The sequence below is a fragment of the Xiphophorus maculatus genome, chromosome 18 (genome assembly GCF_002775205.1).
Source record: "Xiphophorus maculatus strain JP 163 A chromosome 18, X_maculatus-5.0-male, whole genome shotgun sequence".
NCBI classification, from domain to species: Eukaryota; Metazoa; Chordata; class Actinopteri; order Cyprinodontiformes; family Poeciliidae; genus Xiphophorus; species Xiphophorus maculatus.
Window position 1 is genome coordinate 30,657,591 of NC_036460.1, and position 24,318 is coordinate 30,681,908.

Here is a 24,318-nt window from a genome sequence, read left to right on the forward strand (position 1 = left end):
TGCCCAAAATGTAAAGGACATTTAAAAGTCTGATGGTTCTTGAATGCAGTGAGTCAGGTTGGATGGAAATCTACAGAATTTTTAAGAGAATCAACCTGTCTATTCAGGGCGGTAAGAACGCCCTCAATTCAAACTGAGTGAGTCAACAACATAAACATTCCTCAATGACTTATTCATGAACACCCAGACAAGCCACATTCCAACTTACATTCACAAGAACAAGCATGTTTTCCTTCTCACATGCTCTCTCTCCTTTTTTCCCCACATATATTCAGTCATATAGGAAAACAGCATATGAATATATCAGGGGAGATTACAATGAGTGTCAGCAGGGCTCAGGTATTCATTAGCAGGGTTCAAAGACACAAAGCATCAGAGATCTACCCACAGCCAGGTGAGTCTGTATTAGAGCAGCTCCACCTGTGTCCTTAGGAAACTATATTACATCTCAAAATAAACTTTGTTGAACCATGCAGGCAGCCTTGTCAAATTCTTAGCTAGAGACTAGTTAGGAGGTTAAGAAGGAGAGGGAGCTGTAGGAGAAACCTGGACTGTAAGTTTGGTTCAATCTGTCAGCAGGGAAGAACTCTCCTCTGGATAGTTATGGTTATGGTTTCATATAGGGTTCAGATAATATCACTGGTTATTATAGCAGACATGGCAGATAAATTAACAAAGGGAGAGGCGAGAAGTGTCACTAAAATTAAAAATGAAATGGCAATAAAATGTGACAGAAAATGGAGGGGAAGACATTTTATTAGAACACAGAGGAAAGTTGTAGAATTAACAAGCAGCTGGAGGTGAAAGCTGAAAAGATTCCCTGTCAACACTGAGATTTGGATGTAAAGGGTTAAATACTGATAAAAAGATGAAGGAAGTTAAGAATAATGTAGACAGGTCCAAACAGTACCCCCAACATCACCCCAGCTGCTATTTTTAGACTGTTAAATATCAGTGGGAAAGACAAATCCACTGAAATGATTTATGAAGGAACCGGGTTCTGTTTATGACCGTTGAATAAAAATAACCAGACGATTCTGTTTCTAAAGCTGACTTTTAATGGGATATTTGAAATGTTTTAGGATTAAAATCCTAAAACTTTGGTTGTGATTCTCACAACCAATGCATCTAAACGCTGCTTACTAGTAAAGTGCCTTAAGGGAAAAAACGAAGAGCCGTTCGGCCCGGACTAATCTGGGAAGAACTCTACATTCCAGTCTCTGACACGCAGATGTGCTTTGTGTAATTCCACTGAATGCCCAACAGATGGCGCAGGTTGACCTCCTCCAATCTGTCTGGCTTGCATGAGAGGCGGACAGGGAGCTGGCAGTTCTTACATTCTGTGGTTTGTGTTCCAAACGAACCGAACTGCGCCCATAGGCAAGGCACCAGCCCTGTTTGGAGCACAGTGAGTATTTCTTGCTATTGCTCTTTATGTGCTAGAAGTGAGGGGACCCAGATAGTGTGAAAGAAGCCGTGCTGAGGCCGCTCTAGAGTGAAACATTTTCACACTATCCCGGTGTTTTGTTCCAGTGTCGCCTTGTGAAAAATGAGGGTAAACTACTAATGCTGTGACCTGAGCCAATTATGCTAGTTAGCTAGCTAGACTGCCTAAAGTAAAACAAAGCCTGAAACCCCTGCATGGATGTACGCCAGTAGTGTTTCTCGTACCGAGTGGAATAACAGTCCTATGTGTTGTTAGAAAACCGAGACAAGCAAACCAAACAGCAGCTTAGCTTGCTAATGTAGCTCCACCTATTTTAGCCCTGTCATGCTTTTGTCCCCTCTAGTCCAGGTTTTATCCTCACCTTCTGAACATATTTAGTCACATAGGAGGGTGGTTGAAACGTCCCCCAGTCGGCCCGACATTGAAACATGACGGTAATGTTCCAGCTGCTCTCTGTCAGTGTCAACACTTCTCCCTGAGATGACTGGAAAAGGCCTGGTCAGAAACATCTTTGAGCGAGAAATGCTATTTGTCACTTATTGGAATTGGTTGTGCCAGATCAATATAGCATTTCTCCAGGCTCCTTAACTTGTTCACCATTGTTTTTATGGATCTGCTACAAGAGAACTTCCTTCCTCATTAAAGGGAGAACTCCGAGGTCGATCCATCAGACCTAAAAGTGCCTTAAATAAGGACTTAAAGTGGAAAATCTGGAAAATCACAATGAGAACATCTGAACAAGTCAAAGATCAACTTAGTGTTGCTCAAGACTTTTGGGCTTGAGGAGAATTCTATCCTCCGGTTCAGTAAAATCAGCTGCCATGGATCTGTTCAAACAGTTGATCATTTCAGCCTGTTAATGAGCAGCTAAAAATAAAATTAGAAATACTTTTTTTTCTCCTGATAATCCTTGAGTGACAAGACAAAGTGCAAACAATTAATTACTATAACAACCCTGGAGATAGAGCTAGAAGCTTCTACTGTCTGAATTATTTTCTAAAAGCTGGGTGAAGATTTTCATCAAGCTCTCCTGTGATTCAGTTTACTCATAACTGGGTCTCCCAAGAATATACACTACTATTACACACTGATGTGCTTTAATGAAAACAGTCATCTCAGCAGAGTCAAACTCACTCTACAATTAGACAGACAAGCAGATGCAGCAACCTGAGTCAGACATTAAGTCCCAACTGGGTTACAGCATTAGAAACATGGGGAACAACAAGCAAAGAGAAAATTTTGGGAGCCACAGTTGAAGCTGAAAGCCTTTGTCTATTATCACACAGTAACTTTACATATTTATAGCTGTAGAAAGTGAATGTTTCCTACCCACTTCTGTGCTTCCTTTAACACCAGGAACACCTGAGAGATAATAAAAAAGGCTCAACTTCAGTAACACTGGTCAACAGCCAAAAAGTTGTCCAGGGTTTTCAACAGTTTTAGGGTCATATTGATGAACTGAATCCAAAAATCACATTGGTTTTGCTCAATCAGGTCAACTTTCTGAACTATAGAGCAACATGAGCATCAAAATGCAGGACTTGTTCTCACATCTGGATCGGTTTCCTGAGAATCTGAGATCAATGAGTGATGAGCAGGAGGAGAGATTCCATCAGGACAGGAAAGAGACGGAGACGTGATGTTCAATTCACATTTACTTACCCTTATCAGTATTTATTATTCAATTTACAGAAATCCAAGTTTGTAACATTAATTAATACACTCTGGTAGAAAACATTTTCTTTTCCTCCTATAACTTCTTTTGGATGAGAAATATTAACAGAAATGAAATGATAATGTCACAAAAAATTTAATAAATTTAGTCAGAAGATCGGATTTCTCTAAATCAAATTAGAATAAAAACCTGACCAGATTGCGAAAAATGGATGTCATTTTTGGATTCAGCAGTGCAAAATAGTCCTGATTCAGTTGAAAAGAACAATTCAGAACTAAGATGGCAGAGCTTCTCTGACATGCCAATACGGTGAGCGGTGCTATTCTGGAATGATTTGAGTCACCAGGCAGCTGTACCGAACAAACAGCCTTTTATATAATCTGTGCACATGCAGAACTTTTATGGCTGGAATCAAAGTGCAGAATCCTGCTATTCACCACAGAACCTTGAAAAGCTCCACCAAAGCAAAGCAGGAAGGACTCGATCACCATCATTAACTTCTGTTGTTTGGGAACGTAAATGTTTCTCATTTAGCTGAGGTGATGCTGCAGTAAGAAAGGTGGAGCAAACCTAAGCTTTATGGCAGCACTTTGGTTCAAGAGCTTGTGGTGTTGTTGCCTTGTCGGCTGAAAGAGGAACAGCATATCCTGTTCTCTTACATCCTCATTTGATAGTTTTTGCCTGTTAAAGCTATTTAGTATTCTCAGTTTTTATAGTTAGTCCACCCTAACTAACTTTTATAGTTAGTCTATCATTGTCTACCCTCATAACTGGATTACTTCCGATTTAAGGGCTGTGGGAGTTTTACTTTCTACTTTAGTTTGTTTCTCTATTTTTCTGTTTCCATGCTGAACAAGGTGCCAAGGTGTCTCTAGTTGACATAGAGGAAAATGACAAAATTCTACAGACTACATCTGACTTGAGGATTTTGCAACTGGAGGTAGTTATTGAGATCAACACACACATTGAATTTAACTACTCATCTGGAAGGACATCAAGCAAAATTTAAGCATCACATGTCTGTCATGTAAAATAAGATAAAGTGCAAATCTAGCTGCCTGTAGCATAAAAACCAAAAAAATCCATCTGACCGTTTCCTACCAGCTGCATCTCCACGGTGCATTCAAGTCCATTTGACACTCAGTTGTTTAATCAAAACATCTCCAAAATGATTTAAATATTTGTTATTATCAATGTCATCCCAGATTTACTTAAGCAATCCTAAGCAAATACACCAATCTCTTTCATCTGTAAAAGGACTTGATTACATGACAAAACCAGAACCTTTAGTTCTATACTGACTTTGTGAAAGGCTATGAAATCAAACTGTTTTCAGAAAATGTGAACATTTCAGGGTGCTGTGGTGCCACAGGGGTTAAACACAACCCACATGAGAAGGTCTTAGTCCTCGTCGCAGGTTCGATTCCCGACCTGGTGACCTTTACCGCATGCCTTCCCTCTCTCTTTTTACCTGCTTTCCTGTCTTAGCACTTTCAAATAAAGCCCACTAGTGCCAAAAAAAATCCCACTTAAAAAAGAAAAGAAAATGTGAACATTTTGATTAAAGTAAAACCCATATTTCTACATTTGTGTTTCTCTTGATTGAAACTTGCCAAAATGTGACATTAAATCCCAGCTATGTAGCGAATTGTGGTTTTATTTTTAGTACCATTACATCCCTGATTTCTACACATATTTAAAAACAATAAAGTATGCTCAATATTTAATGAGTGAATGAATTCATTTGTTGTCAGTGTTGTTTTATAGTAGTTTCTAACAGTTTTCTCCTGTCTCCCTTTCCAGGGGATTTTCTTTTTCTTTTGGAAACAAGACTTCTGACTCATGACTCAACCTGTGTAGGGAGATTTAGACAGTTACCATGTTTAGTTTGATAAAGAAAGACAAGGAGAAGGAAGGGAGCAAGAAAGACAAGAAAGAGAAGAAGGAGAGAATGTCCGCGGCAGAGCTGCGCAGCCTGGAGGAGATGAGCATGAGGCGGGGCTTTTTCAATCTTAAGAGGGAGGCTAAGCGGGAATCCAAGCACAAAGTGGAGATCTCCAACCCCATTCCTATCAAAGTGGCCAGCACCAATGAGCTGTCTCTCACCGACATTGAGTCGGATGAGTTCAGCAACCGGAGCAGCATGGTCTTGGACGATCAGATCAGTGTGGCCAGCTCCACTGATGACTTGAAAGGAGAGGGAGGAGGTCAGGATGGACATCGCAGCTCTGTACGGGACCGCGTGGCTCACTTTGGTTCTCTCGCCAAGCAGAACTCCTCACAGATGGGGCAGATGATGAAGCGTTTCTCCTTCTCCCAGAGGAGCAAGGAGGAGAGCCCGTCAGAGGGCTCCACGCCTTCTGGACAGAACTCTGCTGCTCCATCACCGCAGGTCGAGAGCAAAGTGTTCAACATGCTTCGCAAGCACAGCCAAAGAGTTCAACCAGAGGCGGCAGACACCAAAAAAGTTTTCATTCCTGAACTGGTTGATAAGATTTTTCCTGCACCTTTGCAGCTGCCTACTGTGGTTGCACCAAGTGCCCCTGAAACGCGGGAGATGGAGCTTCAGAGGCGCAACACTGGTGACTTTGGGTTCTCTTTGCGCCGTACCACTATGCTAGATCGCAGCCCTGATGGAGGGGTCTACAGACGCGTGGTCCACTTCGCCGAGCCTGGTGCTGGCACTAAGGACTTGGCGCTCGGACTTGTGCCTGGCGACAGGCTGGTGGAGATAAACGGACGGAATGTGGAGAACAAGAGCCGTGATGAGATAGTTGAGATGATCCGTCAGTCAGGAGACGCAGTGAGGCTGAAGGTCCAGCCCATCCTGGAGCTGAGCGAGCTGAGCCGCTGCTGGCTGAGGAACATCGAGGGGCTGTGCAGAGAGGCCCGACACGTAAGCAGCTTTCTTCTACTCCATTAAGAGGGAAACTTAACTTAAGAGTAGTTACAATATGATATTATATTATGAAGCATTAGACAATGTTGTTGAGACATCATGCATCTCCTGTTAGGTACATTCTATGCACTGTAGTTCTGTTCTCCTGCTCAGAACTTCTGCTGAGGGAAGGGATAGATGTAGCTTTCAGTGAATAGCAAGATGATATTAAATTATTAATATAATTAATATTTCTGTTTAAAAATACAGGTACTATTTAAGCATGTTCGTTACCTTGCTTTAAAAAAAACAAGCATTTGGGTTATTCATTGGAGAGAAAAAAATAATTAATCTAAAAGTATTCCTAACACTGTTGATGCAAAAAACTGCTAAGACTAGCTTTTATTTCTGATCTTTACATGTTATAAAATTTTGCTAAATTTTAATAAGTTTTCACCACAGCTTTGAGAGCCACAACAGTGGGTCTAAAGAGCTTCAGAGTCATTAGAGCATTCTTTAGCGGTGCACCGATAAATCAGCGAGCTGATAAATAGGCTCCAATTTCCTTAACTTTAGGAGATCGGCTCATGCTTATATGTGAAAGCAATCTTATCCACTGATATTATCTACCTCGGCAAAGGTCTAAAAATCAACCACTGAGTCACTCACGCCAACTCGGCAACATTCTTTCTATATTTTGCAACATTTCAGACAAAAAAAAAAATCACTATTGGTCAAAATCTGAATTGGCATTTCAGGCTTTTTAAAAACTGGCAATTGGCAATTGACCAGAAAATTGCAATCGGTGTACCTCTATTAATAACTACCCTAAACATTAGCCCTTCTTTATTCTTTATGTTTATAAATTCTGCTCTTTAGTCATGTAAAAATGGCTCTGTTCAAAGAAAATGTGTAGATGCACAAAATACTTGTTTTGTTGTGGTGCTGACACACTTTGAGCTTTAAGTAGTTCTATGTATGAATGAACGGTTAATCAATGTTAAAAGTGTGAGTTGCTAGCTTCCTGGGCTGTTTGAATAAGTGTATGTGTGCTGAACAGTACAGAGCCCCCTAGGAAACATCTCCCTGGGATTTCTTTTCTCTCACAATAATATACTGGTCAGTTCATGTGGTATCGAGAGTACTGAAAATCTTTCTGCTACAATGTAAGTTTTTTCCATGTATGTTAATATCTCATTAGTGAGATATCTGAAGTTTTGTATCTTTTTAGGATACAAATGCACCACATACCTATGTGTAAAATTCAAAAGCAAACAGGTTAAACACGGGCTTTCCATCTCTTTCCATTCTGTCTGAGACAAACAGAAACTTTCCTTAAGAAGTAAAGAAAGAAAAACTACATTCATGACTACTTGACTATTTTTGAGTTATTTTCACAGGGTCCAGGGATACTTACTTGCAATACTTTAACAAGGTAATGCAAAAGGAATATTTTCCCCATTTCTCTTAGAACAGGGTTTACTGGTACATCTAAAAAAATTTGATTAGAATATAATTTCTTTCTCATTTCAGTAAGAGAAACTTATTTATTGATGACACACATTGCAATATGTAAAGCCTTGTTTTCTTGTAATTTAGATAATTATGGATTAGAGATGATAACCTTGAATTCACTGTTGCAGAAAATTGGTGTACTACATCTGTTTGCTGTGTAAATAAACAGTCCTTTAGTTCATTTTATGCTTATGTTTTAACTCATGTGCCAATACAGTTTCAGGTACCATGTCTGTTGTCTTGTCTCGTTCCTGGTCTGGTCAATCTCACAATCATGTTAACAATCTTGCGATAACACAGCAACATTACTACACTACATTTTTCTCTTTGTTTAGAACTAAAGCTTCCTTCTAACTTAAATCACAGTGCTGCCGTTTTGTTTTTTCAAATAAAAAAAAATCTAAACAATTTTTATTTTACACATCTACCCAAGAGTAAAATTTCTTTTCTCTCTTTTAGTTCATTTATTTTCAAATCTCTCTGTATCTGATGGGGTTTCTGATGACACGGCCCTTCCTGGCAGTGGTGACCTCAGATACAGTTGGGTTAGGTTCTGGTGGGGTCTCAGACAATGAAGTGGTTTCAGTAGTCGTTGTGTTCCAATGGATTCTCCAAAGCATCAAAGTCAGTTACCACAGGGGTGTGGCGAAGATGTTTGACATTTGTGATCACTTTGATCCATCTTCTGCGTTGATCAGTTCAAAGGCATTGTCGGCAGTGTTTCTCAATATCACATAGCAAATATCTTTGAATGTGGTACTCAGCTTTCCATTCTCCATACTAGCAATGCAAACTACATCACCAGCCTTAAAGTTATGATCTTTTGCTTGATTGGTCTGGTCCGCATACTCCTTCATTTTGGTTTTGTATTCATTGTGATGGTCTTGTTTTATTCTTGCCATTTGGAAGTCCATATTCCTTCTCCATGTTCGGACACTGTGCAGATATCTTGTTCAAACATGAGTATGACTCCTGACACTGTGTGGTGTTGGAAGGTAAGCCATCAGTATTTTTGGAAGTACCTCCTGCCATTTCTACCTGGAGGAACATGCACTTGGATGTTCTGAAGTATCTGTGAAACCTCAATTTTCCCGTTGCTTAATACGGTGATACTCTGATGTTCAATGTTCGCTTCACCATTGCTCTTGGTAGCAATATCCTGTGTCCTCTCAGCACTGGTTCATCATATGTTTTAAACTCTCCAGTACATCTGTTATAAGGCTGTGGCTCTGATGGAACTAGTTTTGGCCATTTTCCTGTCGCCCCTGATTGTCTTCAGTTGTTTCTTTGTGTTGTTCTCTGTCATTTACTGTTTCATGTCCTTAAGGTTCATGGCTTGTACTTCATGCATTGTCACTGCCAGCACTCTGTCCACTTATTTCCACTTACTCATTGTTCTCTGTCTCTGGTAAAGAAAGTTGTGAAAGTGAATCTGCTACATTGGACTTTACAACTATGTGTTCTATCTTATAATCATAAGGTTGAAGTCTCAAACCAAGTCTCTGTATTCATGGTGGTGACAGTGTAACCTTCACTTTGTTGAACATGTATTTGAAGAGTTTATGGTCAGTTTGCAGAGTAAGCTTGCCCTCCCACAAATCCATCCTAAAATGTTCCACAGCCCATATGCATCCTAAAGCCTCATGTTCTGACAACATTGATGTTATGTTGGGGTCAATGAACGGCTTGCATGAGCAACTGGTTTCTTCTGTCCATCTGATTGGGTCTGTAGCAAAGCTGCTCCTAATCCTGCTGGACCAGCATCACTAATGACAACAGTTGATACATCCAGTTTAAAGTAGGCCAGGCATGGCTCACTCACCAGTGCTTGTTTAATTACTTGAAATGATAATTCTGTTTCACTCGTCCACAAACAAGGAAGGGACAAGCATGGCTGTCAATGGTTCTGATAAGTTTGCATAGTTTTGTACGAATTTCAGGTCTGGCCCTTTGTAGGTGGCTTTGTCCTCTCACTGGTCTGGTTTAATTCCTGTGTCTGTGATTACATGTCCGAGTGTCTCAATCTGTTGCAATCCAAAGATGGGCTTGTCTCTGTTAAGGGTTAAACCTCTGTTTGGAAACCTCTGAAAGACTTTTTGAAGTGGCAACACCCTCTTTGTGTGATGAATGTCGTCAGGAATCTTAATTCTGTGGATAAATTGCTCTGTCAAAATCCCTTCTGTGTCTCTTGTAGCAAAACGCTTCTGCTCCCTGCACTACCAGTAAGATGCTATACTGTTGGTACTGGGTGTCTTTCTCTGATCATTGCTCTATTCACTCCCCTAAGGTCTCCGCATGGCCTAACTTCGTTTGCGTCTTTCTTAGATGTTAAAATCCTATTCTGATCTTTTATTCACTTCTTCTATCATACTTGGTTCAAGCGTCTTAGCAAGCTCCTGATTTACAGCTTCTAACATGGGATAAGCCAGCCTCCTTAAACCCTGTGCTACAGACTGGAGCTTTTTATCGACTATAACCTTGTGGTTGTAACCTTTAATCTCTCCAAGACCTTTGATGACTAGCGAGTACTCTTTAACGAGCTTGTCAAACCTGACTGTTTGCCCTACTGTGTTCACTTTTTCTCCTGTATTAAGTTTATTTTATGAAAAGCTTGTTTTTCTGCCTACCAGTGCTTCTACATTTCCTTCTATCACATATTTGTTATCTTTAACTGGTTTTTCTTTCCAACTCATTTCATCCTCAAAGTAGTCGACATGTTTAAGTGGAGTAGTTTGTGTCTCACACTGTCACAACGTAGTGACGGTTTTAACAAATATGTAAAATACTTTTTTTAAATACTAAAAGTTACGTACTGCAGCTTTACCAGTTGGTCCATGAGCAGATTACCTCAGTTAACTCTTAAAGTTGTTTATTTACCAACACATTGTCCCAAAATGTCCCTTCCTTCCCTAAGTGTAGCCCCTTGGATCAGCTAACGATCAAAGCACAAAGCAACAAGCTCATCTGTTGAGCAGCAGAGTCAGTATACTGTAAATAGCAATGCTGGGGTCAAGAGTGTGTGAGGTGGGATAGGTTATTAATGAATTAATAACCTATCCCACCTCACACACTCTTATCATATCATTTAGACTTATATCATTTAGTCAGGAACAGCGTAGTACCTAAAACAGACTTGCCTAAACATGATCCATAGTGAACATCTGTTTTATCTGGGAAGAACAGTTATTCCTTCTACATTCAGCATGTCTTGCTCAATAAATCAAAATGTAATAAGAATGATATAACAACAAGAACAAAAATAGTAACAGCATAAATCCTTCCAGCTGCACAGCATCCAAACCAGAGGGAAACACCATCCAAACATGAAATGGTGCAACAAAATAAATTATGAACAAATGTTTACAAAAAAAACTAATCAGAACTAATGTAGCAGAGCTACTGAAATATGCTGCCACAATAAGCAGCGCTAACTCTGGAATGGAAAGCTAAAGCTTAGTAGAGCCGTGATTGCCTTCTCACCTGTAAGGGTATTTCTCCCATGTTCATCCTGTCTGTTCAAATGGGTTGGACTTGATCCAATCATGGATGTCACACTGAGAAGAAAGAACCCTTAATGTAGATTAACTTAAATGCTTTTGAGTAGATAAATATTTTCCAGGAGGATGATGTTTATTTTTTGTCATGATTTCAAGAAGAAGATTGATTATTTAAAATTATTCTGACTGAATCAGCATATGCTAAAGCACTCTAGGCCCCTGTTCTGTCCAGGATCACTGTGTAATCCATATTGTGCTCTTGGTGCATTGATACACCGAGCAAGTATTGTTCCCAGTGTTTGTTCTATGGAAATATTCCACTGTGACTGAAGACAAGACTCACTTTGTGTCATATAAGGCTCAGCTCTAATGATTTCCACACAGCACACTGAGGACTACTTTGTTGTTCGTTGTGATCAAATGAGAGCAGTGCCACAACCATTTTTCTTACATTCTTTAGTTAGCAACGTGATCAAATTTTCATATCTTTTTGTTCCCAGATATTCTTTTTCTGTTCATTGTGTGAGGAATTATAAGTTGCAACTAAACTTGAGACAAAATCACTCCAGAATGACAAGACTGATTCAGTCAAACAGGATACAATCTCAGAGTCCTGGAACACAAAACATTTGGATAAAGCAGGTTTTACTTAGTTTTTTGCCCCGCATGTGTAAAAAGCAATAAATTCCTTTTTATAATAAATGCCATTAGAATACAGATTTTAAATAAAGAGAAGCTAACAATAATGATTCAGTTTTGAAAAGGTGTATAAAAACACCCTATATAAGAAAACAGTTTTTTTCTATGAAAAAAAAGTGACAAAAAAAATAATTAAAAAAATCTAATATTGACCTGACAGCTTGTTAGTGACAACTTTTGCAGTGACATCAAAGTATTATTTTTCTGTAATGAAATGAATTGGAACTGTTTTTGACACACCAACCTTTTGCCTGATGACTGTAAACTTCCAGCAGGATGATGTCTGTCCACACAGACATGAATATAACCCACAGACAGGATCCTGCTATTCTTCTCAGCTGCGACGTGTTTGCGCAGGATATTCCTAACAAAGCATTAAACCTGACTGAACAATAAGACAATCAGAGGTTTATTATTAGCTCTAGCTGGGCTACACTAAAGCTTTTTCCTGGCCACAGAGTTTATTAAAGACATTAAGTTGATTAAAACAATTTTTTTACCTTTCTTTTTCTCATGGATTTAAGTTGAAATGAATCAGTTCCTGTGTGCTTAAATGTTTAGGTATCTGAATTGAGGCGTAGATTACAAAGTAGTCAACATATTACCACAAATCTGTGCTTTTTTAATATAACATTTTACATTTTGTTTTTAGCTACTTTGAACTGAAAATATTTCCTTTATTGAGTTCTTAAGACTTGACAGTAAGTCTCCCAGTATTGTGGACTTGTACAAACAAAACAAACTTTTTTTTTTAACACTTGATTTATTTAAGTAAATCTATATCAAAAAACAATAAGCACCTGAGACTGAGACAACTTGACAAATTCAAACAAAAAAATTCCCAATATTACACAAGCAAATAAATAATAAAATGATAATAAAACAACTAATAAATACATAAATTAAATGCCGGGGAAAAGTTCACAACTGTGTTCTTTGCAGTCCATCTTATCTGGAAGAGACTTAAGTAAGGTGGTTGAGTAAAGGGAGCATCGTTGCTCATTCACATGTTCCAACACTGGATTTCATATCCTAGAAAACTCATATCTCAGTCTTTCCACATATAGACTACTTGCAAGTTCAGTTAGCCAGGTTTCAAACTTCCTGAGGAAGAGAGGTTCTTTGAAACTGGAAAGGAATTATCCACAGTAGAGACAGTACTGTTGCGGATGGTAAAATAAGAGAGTAACTGAGGAGAAGCAATCATTAATTCTGCTTTATTTTCAGCAGAAGTATGTTTTATTATATTACTCCTATAATACTGCATGTAAAGCACATTTCCCTACCCTTTTGACTGTTAAACATGCCATAGTCCTGCGTTGTACCATAGTACCACTGTCAGCCTATCCTGATGTTCATGTACGTACAGGGTGTGTGGGTCCCTACATATTTTATTTAGCTATTGATTGAAATTTGTATTGAAGCAGTTTTTAAATTAAAGTCAAATTCCACAAGTTACATTTGTCATGAATGAAAACTAGTGTCTTCCTTTCCTGCTTGGAGTTTAACATGCTGTCACTCCCTCTGTTACACGAAAGATGAGCCTGATTAGGGTCTTGCAGAGGAGGGGCTTTTGCTTCTTAATTATGTGAAACTTGCAGCAGGAATAAAGTTAGAAGAGATATCAAAAGTAAGAGGCCATTGTTTACTTGACTTAACAGCTTTAAAGGAAGCTGCTGGAGAGCAGTCCCCTCCTTTTGCATTGCTTTCTGGTATTTGTGGAATCTGCTCTGGAACAAATAGGCCACTTCCTGACCCCATCCATCTGACATTTTCTTCTGAGGGAAGTGTAATGAAGTTCTGTGGATGCAGGAAATGGAGGAGGGGAAACAGCTTAATGTGTGGGAATGTGGTTTACTAAATGGATTATTTTGTTTTCTATGCAGTATACGTCTGTCTCCAGAACTAATGTCTATCTTTAAGATTTGCTGGACTTTTTAGGCCTTTTATCAATATAAGGGACTTTTATATTGATTAAAACTGAGTTAGGACCAACGTTAGCCTCGTAGTTATAACAATTCAGTCAAAACTCACGAAAGGATTACATGTTTGTAAGTTGTAAACAGCAGAATCTGTTGACTTTATGAAATCGCTACTTTGGATTTTGGGTCTAGGTGGCTGGGCTGGGCTTGGAAAGGATCCAAGGACTTTTTATTGTCATACTATCTTTGGTTGTTTGTACGAAATCCAGACTCAGGTCTCAGTTTAATATATATATACACATATATACAGTAAACCCAAGTTTTTCGCGGGGGTTACTTTCCAAAAAGAACCCGTGATATGCGAAATCTGCGAAGTAATAACCTTTATTTTTTTCACAATTATTATACAATAAAAATACTCCATAATACATTGAAACCAAAGACCAAAACCTTTTTACAGGCCCAAACATTTGTTTAACAAATAAAAGTACTGTATAAATTTTTTTTGTTTTTGTTTTTTACAAATAACTACTGTACTGTAAAATAATAATTTTAATCATCAATACGAACTGAAGGCGGATTCCCGTGCCCGAATTGCGGAGATCAGCGCCGCCCCACCGCGACCCGAGTCATTGGATTAGAACAGCAGAAAATGAAAAATGATTATGAAAAAAAACAAAACAAAGTACAGTAGGACAAATAGTGACTCACGTGTATTTCACTGCTTTTTTGACTGAGCCGCTGCTGTAAATGCCCTGAAGAAGGGGAGTGTTTTAATAAAAGAGCTGGACACGGTGCTTCTGCTCCAACGGTTATTATTAACTCCATTGAACAGCAGTATGTTAGCAACAGCGCTAACAACGGAGCTAACAACAGAATTTAACATTCGGAGTGCCAAAAGAACTCACAGCTTTCTGAAAGTCAATAAACTAATTTACAATATACAGGTGTGTACATATATATACTCATACCTGAAGAAGGGGAGTGTTTTAATAAAAGAGCTGGACACGGTGCTTCTGCTCCAACGGTTATTATTAACTAAGGAGGAAGTTCCGGTGCTCTTCACTATAGCTAGCGCAAGCGCTAGACTCCCCCTGCTGGTTGGATTTGACCACTGCTTCAGCCAAATCAGACTAGCCAGCCTCTGAAATAACCACATTTCAATCCATCACATACTCCCCCTCAAAGTTAGATGTTGTCCTCAACATCATGAAATACTTTTATAAGGGCGGTTCTACAATGAGTCTTACAAACCTGGAGTTATGAAACATACAATTTTTTTGAGTCACATTTTGTCACTCGAAAAACTTAGAAAAGCTTCACGAACACTGCTAAAGAACATTGAAATTTTAAATTTCCACATAAGTCAGTTCACAGTATTTCTTACAAATCATATAAGCAAGTTTATAATGTCCTCACTTCTGGTGCCTTAAGCATCCTCAAAACCAGTCTGTTTTCCTTATCACTTCTTAAGTGCCACATTTGGAAAAAGTCCACATATTTCATTTTACAGTCCATACAAGTAAAGGTGCTGGTTGTTGCATAGCTGTACAGGATGCATCCAAGTTGGAAGTCTTGCATAAGAGGGAAGTGCAGCAATACTGTAACACGATGGAGAACCCATTTTATCATATTTTAGTGTCTTTGGGGGCCGACGCAGTCTTTGTGGTCGATGTGGTCTTATGTCCATTTCACATTCAGAAGAGCAACAAGTGTGATCAGTTGGGGTCATGGATGTCGCTGCACCAGTATCAGGTGAGTGTTGAGTTTGAATCACCTGGTTTCCTGACTGATGTTCAGAATCAAAGTCAAGCTGGTGAGCTTCCAATGCGCGCTCCATTGGTGTTGGTTCAGAAGAATCAGGTGTAGCTACAGGTGCCTCACTTGCTGATGTCGCTGGCTGAATTGATGAATGAAATAAGTTCATGGGATAATAATCATCTTCATCGTCCTCTTCCTCACATTCCTCCCTAGTGTCCTCTTTTGCTGTAGCTTTTCTTTTATTCTTTACAGGTCTGTTTGTCCTAGTTTCCAGTGGTAAGTGATCGCAAGGCAAGATGTGATTCCTGTGAAGTGTTCTACATCTTCCTTTCCCATGTTCAGGTCTTAGTTCATACACTGGGACATCTTTTCCCACTTGGCGAACAACGGTATGTATGACATCCTCCCAATAATTCCTGAGTTTACCAGGACCACCACGAGGAGTCAAATTCCTCACTAGCACCCGGTCTCCTGGAAACAACATTGAGCTCCTTACTTTTGCATCATAGATTCTTTTGTTTCTTTGGGCAGATTTCTGCACATTTTCTTGTGCAATGGCATACGCCTGCTGCATCCTTTCTTTCCACTGTTCAACATAAGCATGGTGATCCTGGTTACCGGTTTCTGCTGGTAGACCGAACAACAAGTCAATGGGTAGTTTTGGGGAGCGGCCATATAACAGATAAAATGGTGAGAATCCTGTCACCTCTGTGCGTGTGCAGTTGTAGGCAAAGACAAGTTTATTCAGAGAGTCTTTCCAGTTTGTCTTGTCCCTGTCTGTGAGGGTTTTGAGCATCTGAATCAGTGTCCGATTAAAGCGTTCGACTTGACCATTTCCCTGAGGGTGGTATGGGGAAGTCTTTGATCCTGCCATACTGCAATATTTGGAGAGCTGAGAGAAAAGTTGGTTTTCAAACTCGCCACCTTGGTCATGGTGGATCCGTGCTGGGAACCCAAATCTTAGTGCATAATCATTGAATATTTTGTCAGCTACTGTCTTCCCAGATTTTGATGTTGTAGGGTATGCCTGTGCGAATCGTGTGAAATGGTCCACAATCACTAATATGTATTCATAGCCACCTTTACACCTATCTAGATGGAGAAAGTCCACTGACACAAGTTCAAAGGGCTGTGTGGTGACTATGTTTACAAGGGGAGCCCTTGTCTCACGGCTAGGTCTTTTCTGTTTCAGACAGGTACATCTCATTACATACTGTTCTATTTCGCGCCGCATGTAGGGCCAAAAAAAACGATCCCTGATCAATGATACTGTCCTATCAGTGCCCTGATGGCCCATCTGATCATGTAGGTCATTTAGGACCCTTGCTTTGTGTTGTTCTGGAAGAACCAATTGCTTCCTGTGGGCAGTCTTTCTCCAAAGCACCCCAGATTCATCCAACTCCAATTTATCCCATTCCCTTACTAAACACCGACCCTGTGGCCCAAGCCTGTTTAGCTCATGTCGTGGGGGTCTCACTCCAGACAATTTGGACTGCAACACCACCCCAATAAGTAAATCATCTTTTTGGTCTTGTTGTATAGCTGCTGGGGCTAATGAAACAGAGTTCCCCTGAGTGTCTAGCATACTGCAAATAGAGGTAGGCATTGACCAGGAGGCATTTGGCTCGAACTGTGTCTCTACTGCCATTACAGTCGCTCCTACAGCATCATAAGACATCTCCTCTGTGCACTCAGCCATCAAGTTCTCTACATCCAGTGGCATCCGAGACAAGCTATCAGCATCAATGTTTTCTTTGCCCGGACGATATTTAACTGTGAAATTAAAGTCGGCGAGCTCTGCAACCCATCTACTCCCTGTGGCATTCAGCTTTGCAGTTGATAACACATAAGTTAGGGGGTTGTTGTCACTGTAAACGGTGAAAAAGGGGGCATAGTATAAATAATCGCGAAATTTCTCTGTGATAGCCCATTTAAGAGCAAGAAATTCTAATTTGCCTGAATGAAGATTATAATTTTTTTCTGGTGCTGACAGTGTTCGCGATCCATATGCAATGACGCGCAACTTTCCGTTTTGTTTTTGATACAGTACGGCTCCAAGGCCTTTACTGGATGCGTCTGTATGAAGAACGAATGGGAGAGAAAAATCTGGAAATGCCAATATGGGTGGCTGAGTCAGACAATTTATCAGTTGCTCAAGAACTTGTTGGTGACTGTCTGTCCACTCAATTGGAGTGTGGGATGGCACTACTTTTGCATTCCTGCAGTTTTGTGACTTCCTCCCCTTACAGCACGACTGGTTCTGATCTTTAACTGGCCCCTTAGTTAGATCATACAGAGGGGCAGCAATGCGGGAGAAATCTTTGATATACTGACGGTAGTAACTTAACAGTCCTAAAATTTGCCTCAACTCACCGACTGTTTTTGGTTCTTTGTCTTTTAAAACCTGGACAGCTGCAGTGTCAGAAGGATCTATCTTATTTCCCTCGGCTGATACAATCCTCCCGAGGTAACGGACTTCATTCTTAAACAGCTCACATTTGCTGGGTTTTAGTTTTATCCCATGTTGTCTGAGTCTTTGCAAAACGTTTCGAACATCATTAACATGACTTTCAAATGTTTTACTAAAAACTAGTGTATCATCTAAATATGGTACACATATTTTGTCACGCAGCCCTTCTAGGCACTCTTCCATGCAGCGTTGGAAGGCTGCTGGGGCATTCATAAGCCCAAATGGAATCCTAGCCCACTGATATAAGCCCCAGGGCGTGACAAAAGCTGTCAACTCCTTACTGTCTTTCGCCATGAACCCCTGGTGGTACGCCTTTCCCTGGTCAAGCAGTGAGAACATGGTGTTTCCACCAAGTCCATCCATAATATCCTGAACTCTGGGGATTGGCTGTCGATCAGGGTACGTTTTCCGATTTAGTTCTCTGTAGTCGATGCACAAACGCAACGAACCACACTTTTTCCTGACACAAACAATGGGGGAAGCATAGGATGAGTGAGATTTCTCAATCCATCCTTGCACAATCAAATCAGTTAGGTGGTTCTTCATTTCATCGTACAATGGTTTAGGAACAGACATGTAGGTACGAGCAACCGGTTCAGAATCTTTCAGTTTAATTTTTAACTGTAGTTTCTCTATACAGCCAATATCACTGTCTGATAGGGAGAAAGAATCTGACTCCTCCCTTAACATCTCACGTACGATCTGTCTTTGAGTCTCATTCAGGTGACTGAGATCAATCGGTGGATCCCAGGGTTCTGTGGAAGCGTCATCTTTGGTATGGTGGGTCTGAATCTGATTTACAGAAGCAGACAAATGTGAATAGTCGTTTAGGCTGAATGGATACACAGATGTAACTGACTGTGCTGTGCCTATAACTGTTCTTTTTGTTAGTGTAATGTCACGATCAGTGGGGTTTTGTACACTAAGGATAACATTGGGCTGTGCACCTCTGTGTATTCGAAATAGTGTGTCACAAAACTGAAGTCCCTCTGGCCACAGTGGGTTTTCATCTGGCTCAAACACTAGAGTTGTGTCCTCTTTGAAAGGTCGGACATTTATTCTGCATTTTACTTGGACGGTACTACGGCTTGGTACAGTCATTCTCTGACATGCTGTGTTAACTAGGTACTCACTTGTTCGCTCCACACTCACTGCTTTAATGAAAGCTTTTTCATTTCCTTTTTTTAGTTTTGGGAAAGCCATGTTCACTGTTTTTAAAAGTTCCTCTGTCTCTTCATAGTTCATTTGTTTCTGTCTGTTAATAATAATACGTTCAATAACATTAAAGCCTATTATGGGACGGGGAAGATGGCTGCCTCTCATAACAAGCATTGGAACATAGAACCCTTCAAGACCAGCTGCTAGTTTAAACATTACTTCTACCCATCCTATGTATGGCATTTCTGTGCCATTAGCAGCCTCAAGTTGTAGGGGATCATCTGAGTTAACAATTTCTGCTATATCTCGAAGTTTCGCATCTGGGATGTTCTCCGCTTTCCAGGCTTCATCAATTGCAGAAACCTGCGAACCAGTATCCCAGAGCGCCTGTGTTTTCTTCTGCTGTAGATAGCAGCTAACAAGACACTTCTTCCCAACAAGGTCAACTAACGTAGAGTCTTTCTGTGACAGTGTGTTTTTCTTTTTACCTGTCATAGTTGTGCATAGATGTATGTTTTCAGCAGTTGTTTCAGTGTTTGTGGGTGGCTTACACTCTTTATGTTCTGGCCAATGACTCTCCTGGCACTCCTTGGAACAGTAAAGTACTCTTTTGCACACTGAACATTGTCCAAACGTTTGGGATCCTTCCATTCTTCCACAATTGGCACATTTTTGGGACGTTTTGGTGCACATGGTTACTCCCTGTCCCTCGGGGGCAACCTTCCTTCGTTTAAAGGGTGTTCTCTTGCAGTGGAGGGCATGCGTTGATATCCTCTACATCCAGCCTGGAAATGTTCGCTGCTTCCACACCTGTAGCAGTGCTGGCAGAAATTTTCTCCCTGCTGCTGACATGCAAGGCACCTTGGTCTGGGGCGTGGCACTGGGTATCTTTGTGGTGCAAATCTCTGTTGAAATTGAGTAGTTCCTCTAATTGACCTCGGATCATAGCTTCCTTGATATTCCTGCAGAGGTCCTCTTTGATGATGAGCAGCTGCACCCTCGGTGCTCCAGGGAGCAAGCTGTGGAGTAGCATAAGCCCTGTGGTGGGGAAAACCATATTCTGCTTCTTGACACACATCAGGTTGTAATTTAGTTTTATCTTCTTTGTTGTAAATGGATTCTCTGATTTGTGCAACTTCAGTTTTGAGATCTTTGAGCAAAACCATATCTGCTTTGATTTCTTTCAGGTCAGACAGCACATCTGGGGGAAGTGCAGCAACATTTTGGTGTCCCCCATGTCTCCTCTCATTATTTGTATCATTAGACTGAACTGCGTGCACACCGGTGGACCTTTGTGTGGTGTTTCTCTTCTTATCCTGTCTCTCTTTGTCATTAGCAGAGGCAGTATTGAGAACCTCTAAGAGCAGCTCATCTGAAGTACTTGATTTCAACAAGTGAGGTTGGAGATCAGTCTTTATGTTATCACTCTGAAGGCCTGTGAGAACCGTGTGCATGAACATGCTTTGCACTAATGCAGGATCGTACTTAAGGCCAGACTCAGCCTCTTGTGAAGCAAACAATATTTTTTGGCGCAAGTCCATTGCTCTGATCACAAAATTCTGTGCTGTCTCTCTGCTGCTCTGCACTTCTGTGGTAAGTTGTTTATATAACTCAGTTGCACTTCTCTCTTGATAATGTGAACGAAGGATTCTCCTAAGAGTGGGAAGGGACAGGTCACTCTTTCCTTCTAAGTAGCTGCGCAGTTGTAGGCTAGGTACTATTGCCCTAATGACAGCATCCACTATCTCTGGTTCAGGGTAACCTTTGCTAAGACCATTGTCTATTTGGCGGGCCAAACTGGAAAATGTTAACCTGTCCTTTTGTCCAGGGTCGCCAATTTGACCTGAGATCTTAAATTCTTTTCTCCATGGGAGGTTGTTTTCATGGGCAGGGGAAGCCTGGGCAAACGCTGTTCTAATGTCCTTTGTATTTTTGTTTGCCAGGGTTTTCATTTCAGTTTCTTTCTGTTGAACTATGAGTTTTAGTTGTTCCAGTTCTCTGCTTAATTTCTCCTCCTCCTCATTTTCTTTTTCTGCTGCGCTGTTTTTGACAACTGTCTGCACTGATTTTATCATGTCCATTAAACTCAGCAAAGCTGCCATTCCTTCATCCTCTAATTGTCTCAGTTCGTCACTTTCAATATACTTGCTGATCATTGAAACAAGAATATTACGACTTTTGCCTGTAATATTGTCTTTGCTTGTTCCTGAAATTCCCAGGAAATCACATATTTCGCTCAGCTGGTCACTGGTAAGTTGGAAGAGGGCTCCTTTAATCTCAAACTGTAGATTGTCCATTTCTGAATCCATTTTTTTCATATATGTATATATATTTTTTTCTTCTTCTACGTCAGTGGTAAAGTGTGCTGAAGAATAGTGTTTGCCAGTTACCGCAGAACTGTTGTTTCCTAGTAGCTTTTCTGCACCTCAGAATACACAGTCCTCTTGGCTGGGCGTCACCTTGTTGTAGCTGCACTCTCCACTACCTGGGTTTTGATAATGGGGTGGTTGATATGGGGCGTTCTCCTCTGCTGTAGGATTCCAGCGCCTCACCATCAACATCCGAGCGGTGCCTCCAAATGTAAATGCCCTGAAGAAGGGGAGTGTTTTAATAAAAGAGCTGGACACGGTGCTTCTGCTCCAACGGTTATTATTAACTCGATTGAACAGCAGTATGTTAGCAACAGCGCTAACAACGGAGCTAACAACAGAATTTAACATTCGGAGTGCCAAAAGAACTCACAGCTTTCTGAAAGTCAATAAACTAATTTACAATATACAGGTGTGTACATATATATACTCATACCTGAAGAAGGGGAGTGTTTTAATAAAAGAGCTGGACACGGTGCTTCTGCTCCAACGGTTATTATTAACTAAGGAGGAAGTTCCGGTGCTCTTCACTATAGCTAGCGCAAGCGCTAGACTCCCCCTGCTGGTTGGATTTGACCACTGCTTCAGCCAAATCAGACTAGCCAGCCTCTGAAATAACCACATTTCAATCCATCACACTGCATCCTGACTCTGCTCTGTAGCGTTTTTTTTTTCTTTTAAAGCCCGCGATGCGGGTGTGTTTTTTCGAGAGAAGAACATAGTTATTGGTAGTTGTTGTCGCTCTTTTTTTCTTCTGGGCAAGAAGATTCTTATAAACCGACATGCCACCATCGATTATGTTAAATTTGGCAAGCTGTTTTATGTACGTGTACATATTATACCGCAACGTTGTTGACACACAGGTAGAGAAGAAGCGGAGAGACTGTTTAGCCAATCAGAATGCAGAAAACAACGCACGATGCAAATCCGTGAAGCAGCGAGACCGTGAAAGGTGAACCGCGATATAGCGAGGGTTCACTGTATATACATTCAAGTTTTTCGGTCATCTGAACAGCCTGTTGTCCAATTGGGAAGACTTGTTGTGGCAGACCCTGAATGTGTTGGTATGGTAAAATATCCTTTTTGCTCTGGGAGAGATGTCTGAGTTCCCCTCCTTCACCTGTTACTCATGTAAGCCTGTCAGGGACGGACAGAGGGATGGATGGGAACCCACAGGAATTTTACTTGCAAAGTTCTGGTTCTGACAAGTGCAAAGACTTCTCTGTTAAATTGAAATTGTAAAAGTTGAGGAATAATTTTTTCCTCTCTAAAGGTTTATATTAAATGGTCTGTCCTGCTTTTACAGGACAATCCTTTTACAATCCTAACTTCATGGGTTACTTTAGTGCCAAAAGTGATGATGCGGCAACATTCTCCTTTCTCTGTACAGAAACCTCCACCACAGTGTAAATAGACGGTTTTTCTGCACCACAAACTACAGTGCTCTTTATGTCTGTCCTCTATTCTTCTTATAGACCATAGAACTGTCAGTCTTTCTGGGTTTTATTCTGTCTCTTTCCAAGACAAGGACATTCTTTTATGGATAAACTATATCCATAGTTATGGATAAACTATATCTATAGTTTGTCCATAAAAACTATGGATAAACTATGGATATCCATAATTTGACTTGAAATCAATGGAATCAAGTCAATTCATCCCATTGACTTGAAGTTTAGCATCCTACCTAATGTCTCAGACCCCCAAGCAATGCCACACAGGGTTTGAGACATTGCTTGTGAATTTGGTGTAAGGTCCACTTATAAAAACCTTTCTTATTGTAGATTTATACAATAAGAATACAATATTCCCTAATATGTCCTGTGACACTTTTGGGACATAAGTACAGCAGAAATACTCTTAGACATTGCTGATAACTATCCTCCTTGGTGATAAGTTGATACACAGACATGCACACTGTCAAAACTCCCAATCTAGTTGGTCCCTGTTGTCAGGTCTCTTTGATTAGCTGCATTTGGGAGAAACAGTCTCTGAGACTGACCATTCTAAGTGGTGTGAAGCTTATGCTATTACATTAAGAGGATCTTGGGCATCTGATACTTTATTTATGATACAAGAGGGTTAACCCAACCTCAATAGGCTCTTAATCCTAATTCCTTCTTAAATGGTTTTCGCTACCTTCATAGCCTCTTAAGGCGGTATTCCACTGTCAGATCACACTCTAACTGGTTAATGTGCTGCTCAGTTCTACCGCAGGTAGTGAGCTTCTCCATTATACGCTCTGTTCCTCACTATTGTGGGCAGGACGTAAGCATGCAGCAACTGTGGTCAACTCTCTGCTGATGTTCACATTAACACTCTCCAATGGAGAACCTGGAGGTTCTGATAGACTGCAATTCAGATATTTCATTTTGTGTTATAGAAATTCATTGCTGGCCCAAACATAATGATAAACACTCAGATCATCTGATTATTTCACTATACAAATATATATAAATACATTCTGGTAATTAATATTTTAAATGTGCAACCTTTTGGATTTAGGCAATGTAGTCAAAATATATAAACCAATAAACATATGAACTTTTTTTTAAATCCAAAGGCTAAATAAAATTCACATCACAACCTAACATAGTTTCAGTGTTTCATACTTTTGTCGCAAAACTGCAGCTCCATCAGAAAGCTGACCACAGCTTCACCGTTCCTCTCTTCTTTATTGGTGTCCGTTCTTCAAAGCGTCAAGCTGCTAACATCACTGCTAATTTATGGTCATTCTGCTGCAAAACTTAACGCATGTGTTCTGTACTGAGCAGCTCTCTGATAGCTGATAACATATTCTGATGTCTGTGGTCCACAACTAAATTATATTGATGTTTGAAGTTGTCAGTGACGTAAATCAAGCTAATAAATGAATGCTCTAAGCTGTCAATCAAATTGCTTCAGAGCCTTACGCTGCTGGGTTCTGC

The 24,318-nt window shown here is 40.3% G+C and overlaps 1 protein-coding gene across 7 annotated transcripts in view; it reads left to right on the forward strand.

Annotated features, from left to right (window-relative positions):
* Window positions 1-1,297: 1,297 nt before the first annotated feature.
* Window positions 1,298-24,318, forward strand: part of myo18a (myosin XVIIIA) — a 72,252-nt gene continuing 49,231 nt past the window's right edge. For 4 of the 7 annotated variants that reach the window (XM_023351367.1, XM_023351372.1, XM_023351373.1 and 1 more), the window contains exons 1-2: window positions 1,298-1,408; window positions 4,926-6,018. In XM_023351367.1, coding sequence (XP_023207135.1) covers window positions 5,002-6,018 — 1,017 coding nt within the window. In that variant the 5' untranslated portion in view covers window positions 1,298-1,408; window positions 4,926-5,001. The remainder of the gene's footprint in view (window positions 1,409-4,925; window positions 6,019-24,318) is intronic. The other 3 variants (XM_023351369.1, XM_023351370.1, XM_023351371.1) reach the window with 1 other exon arrangement.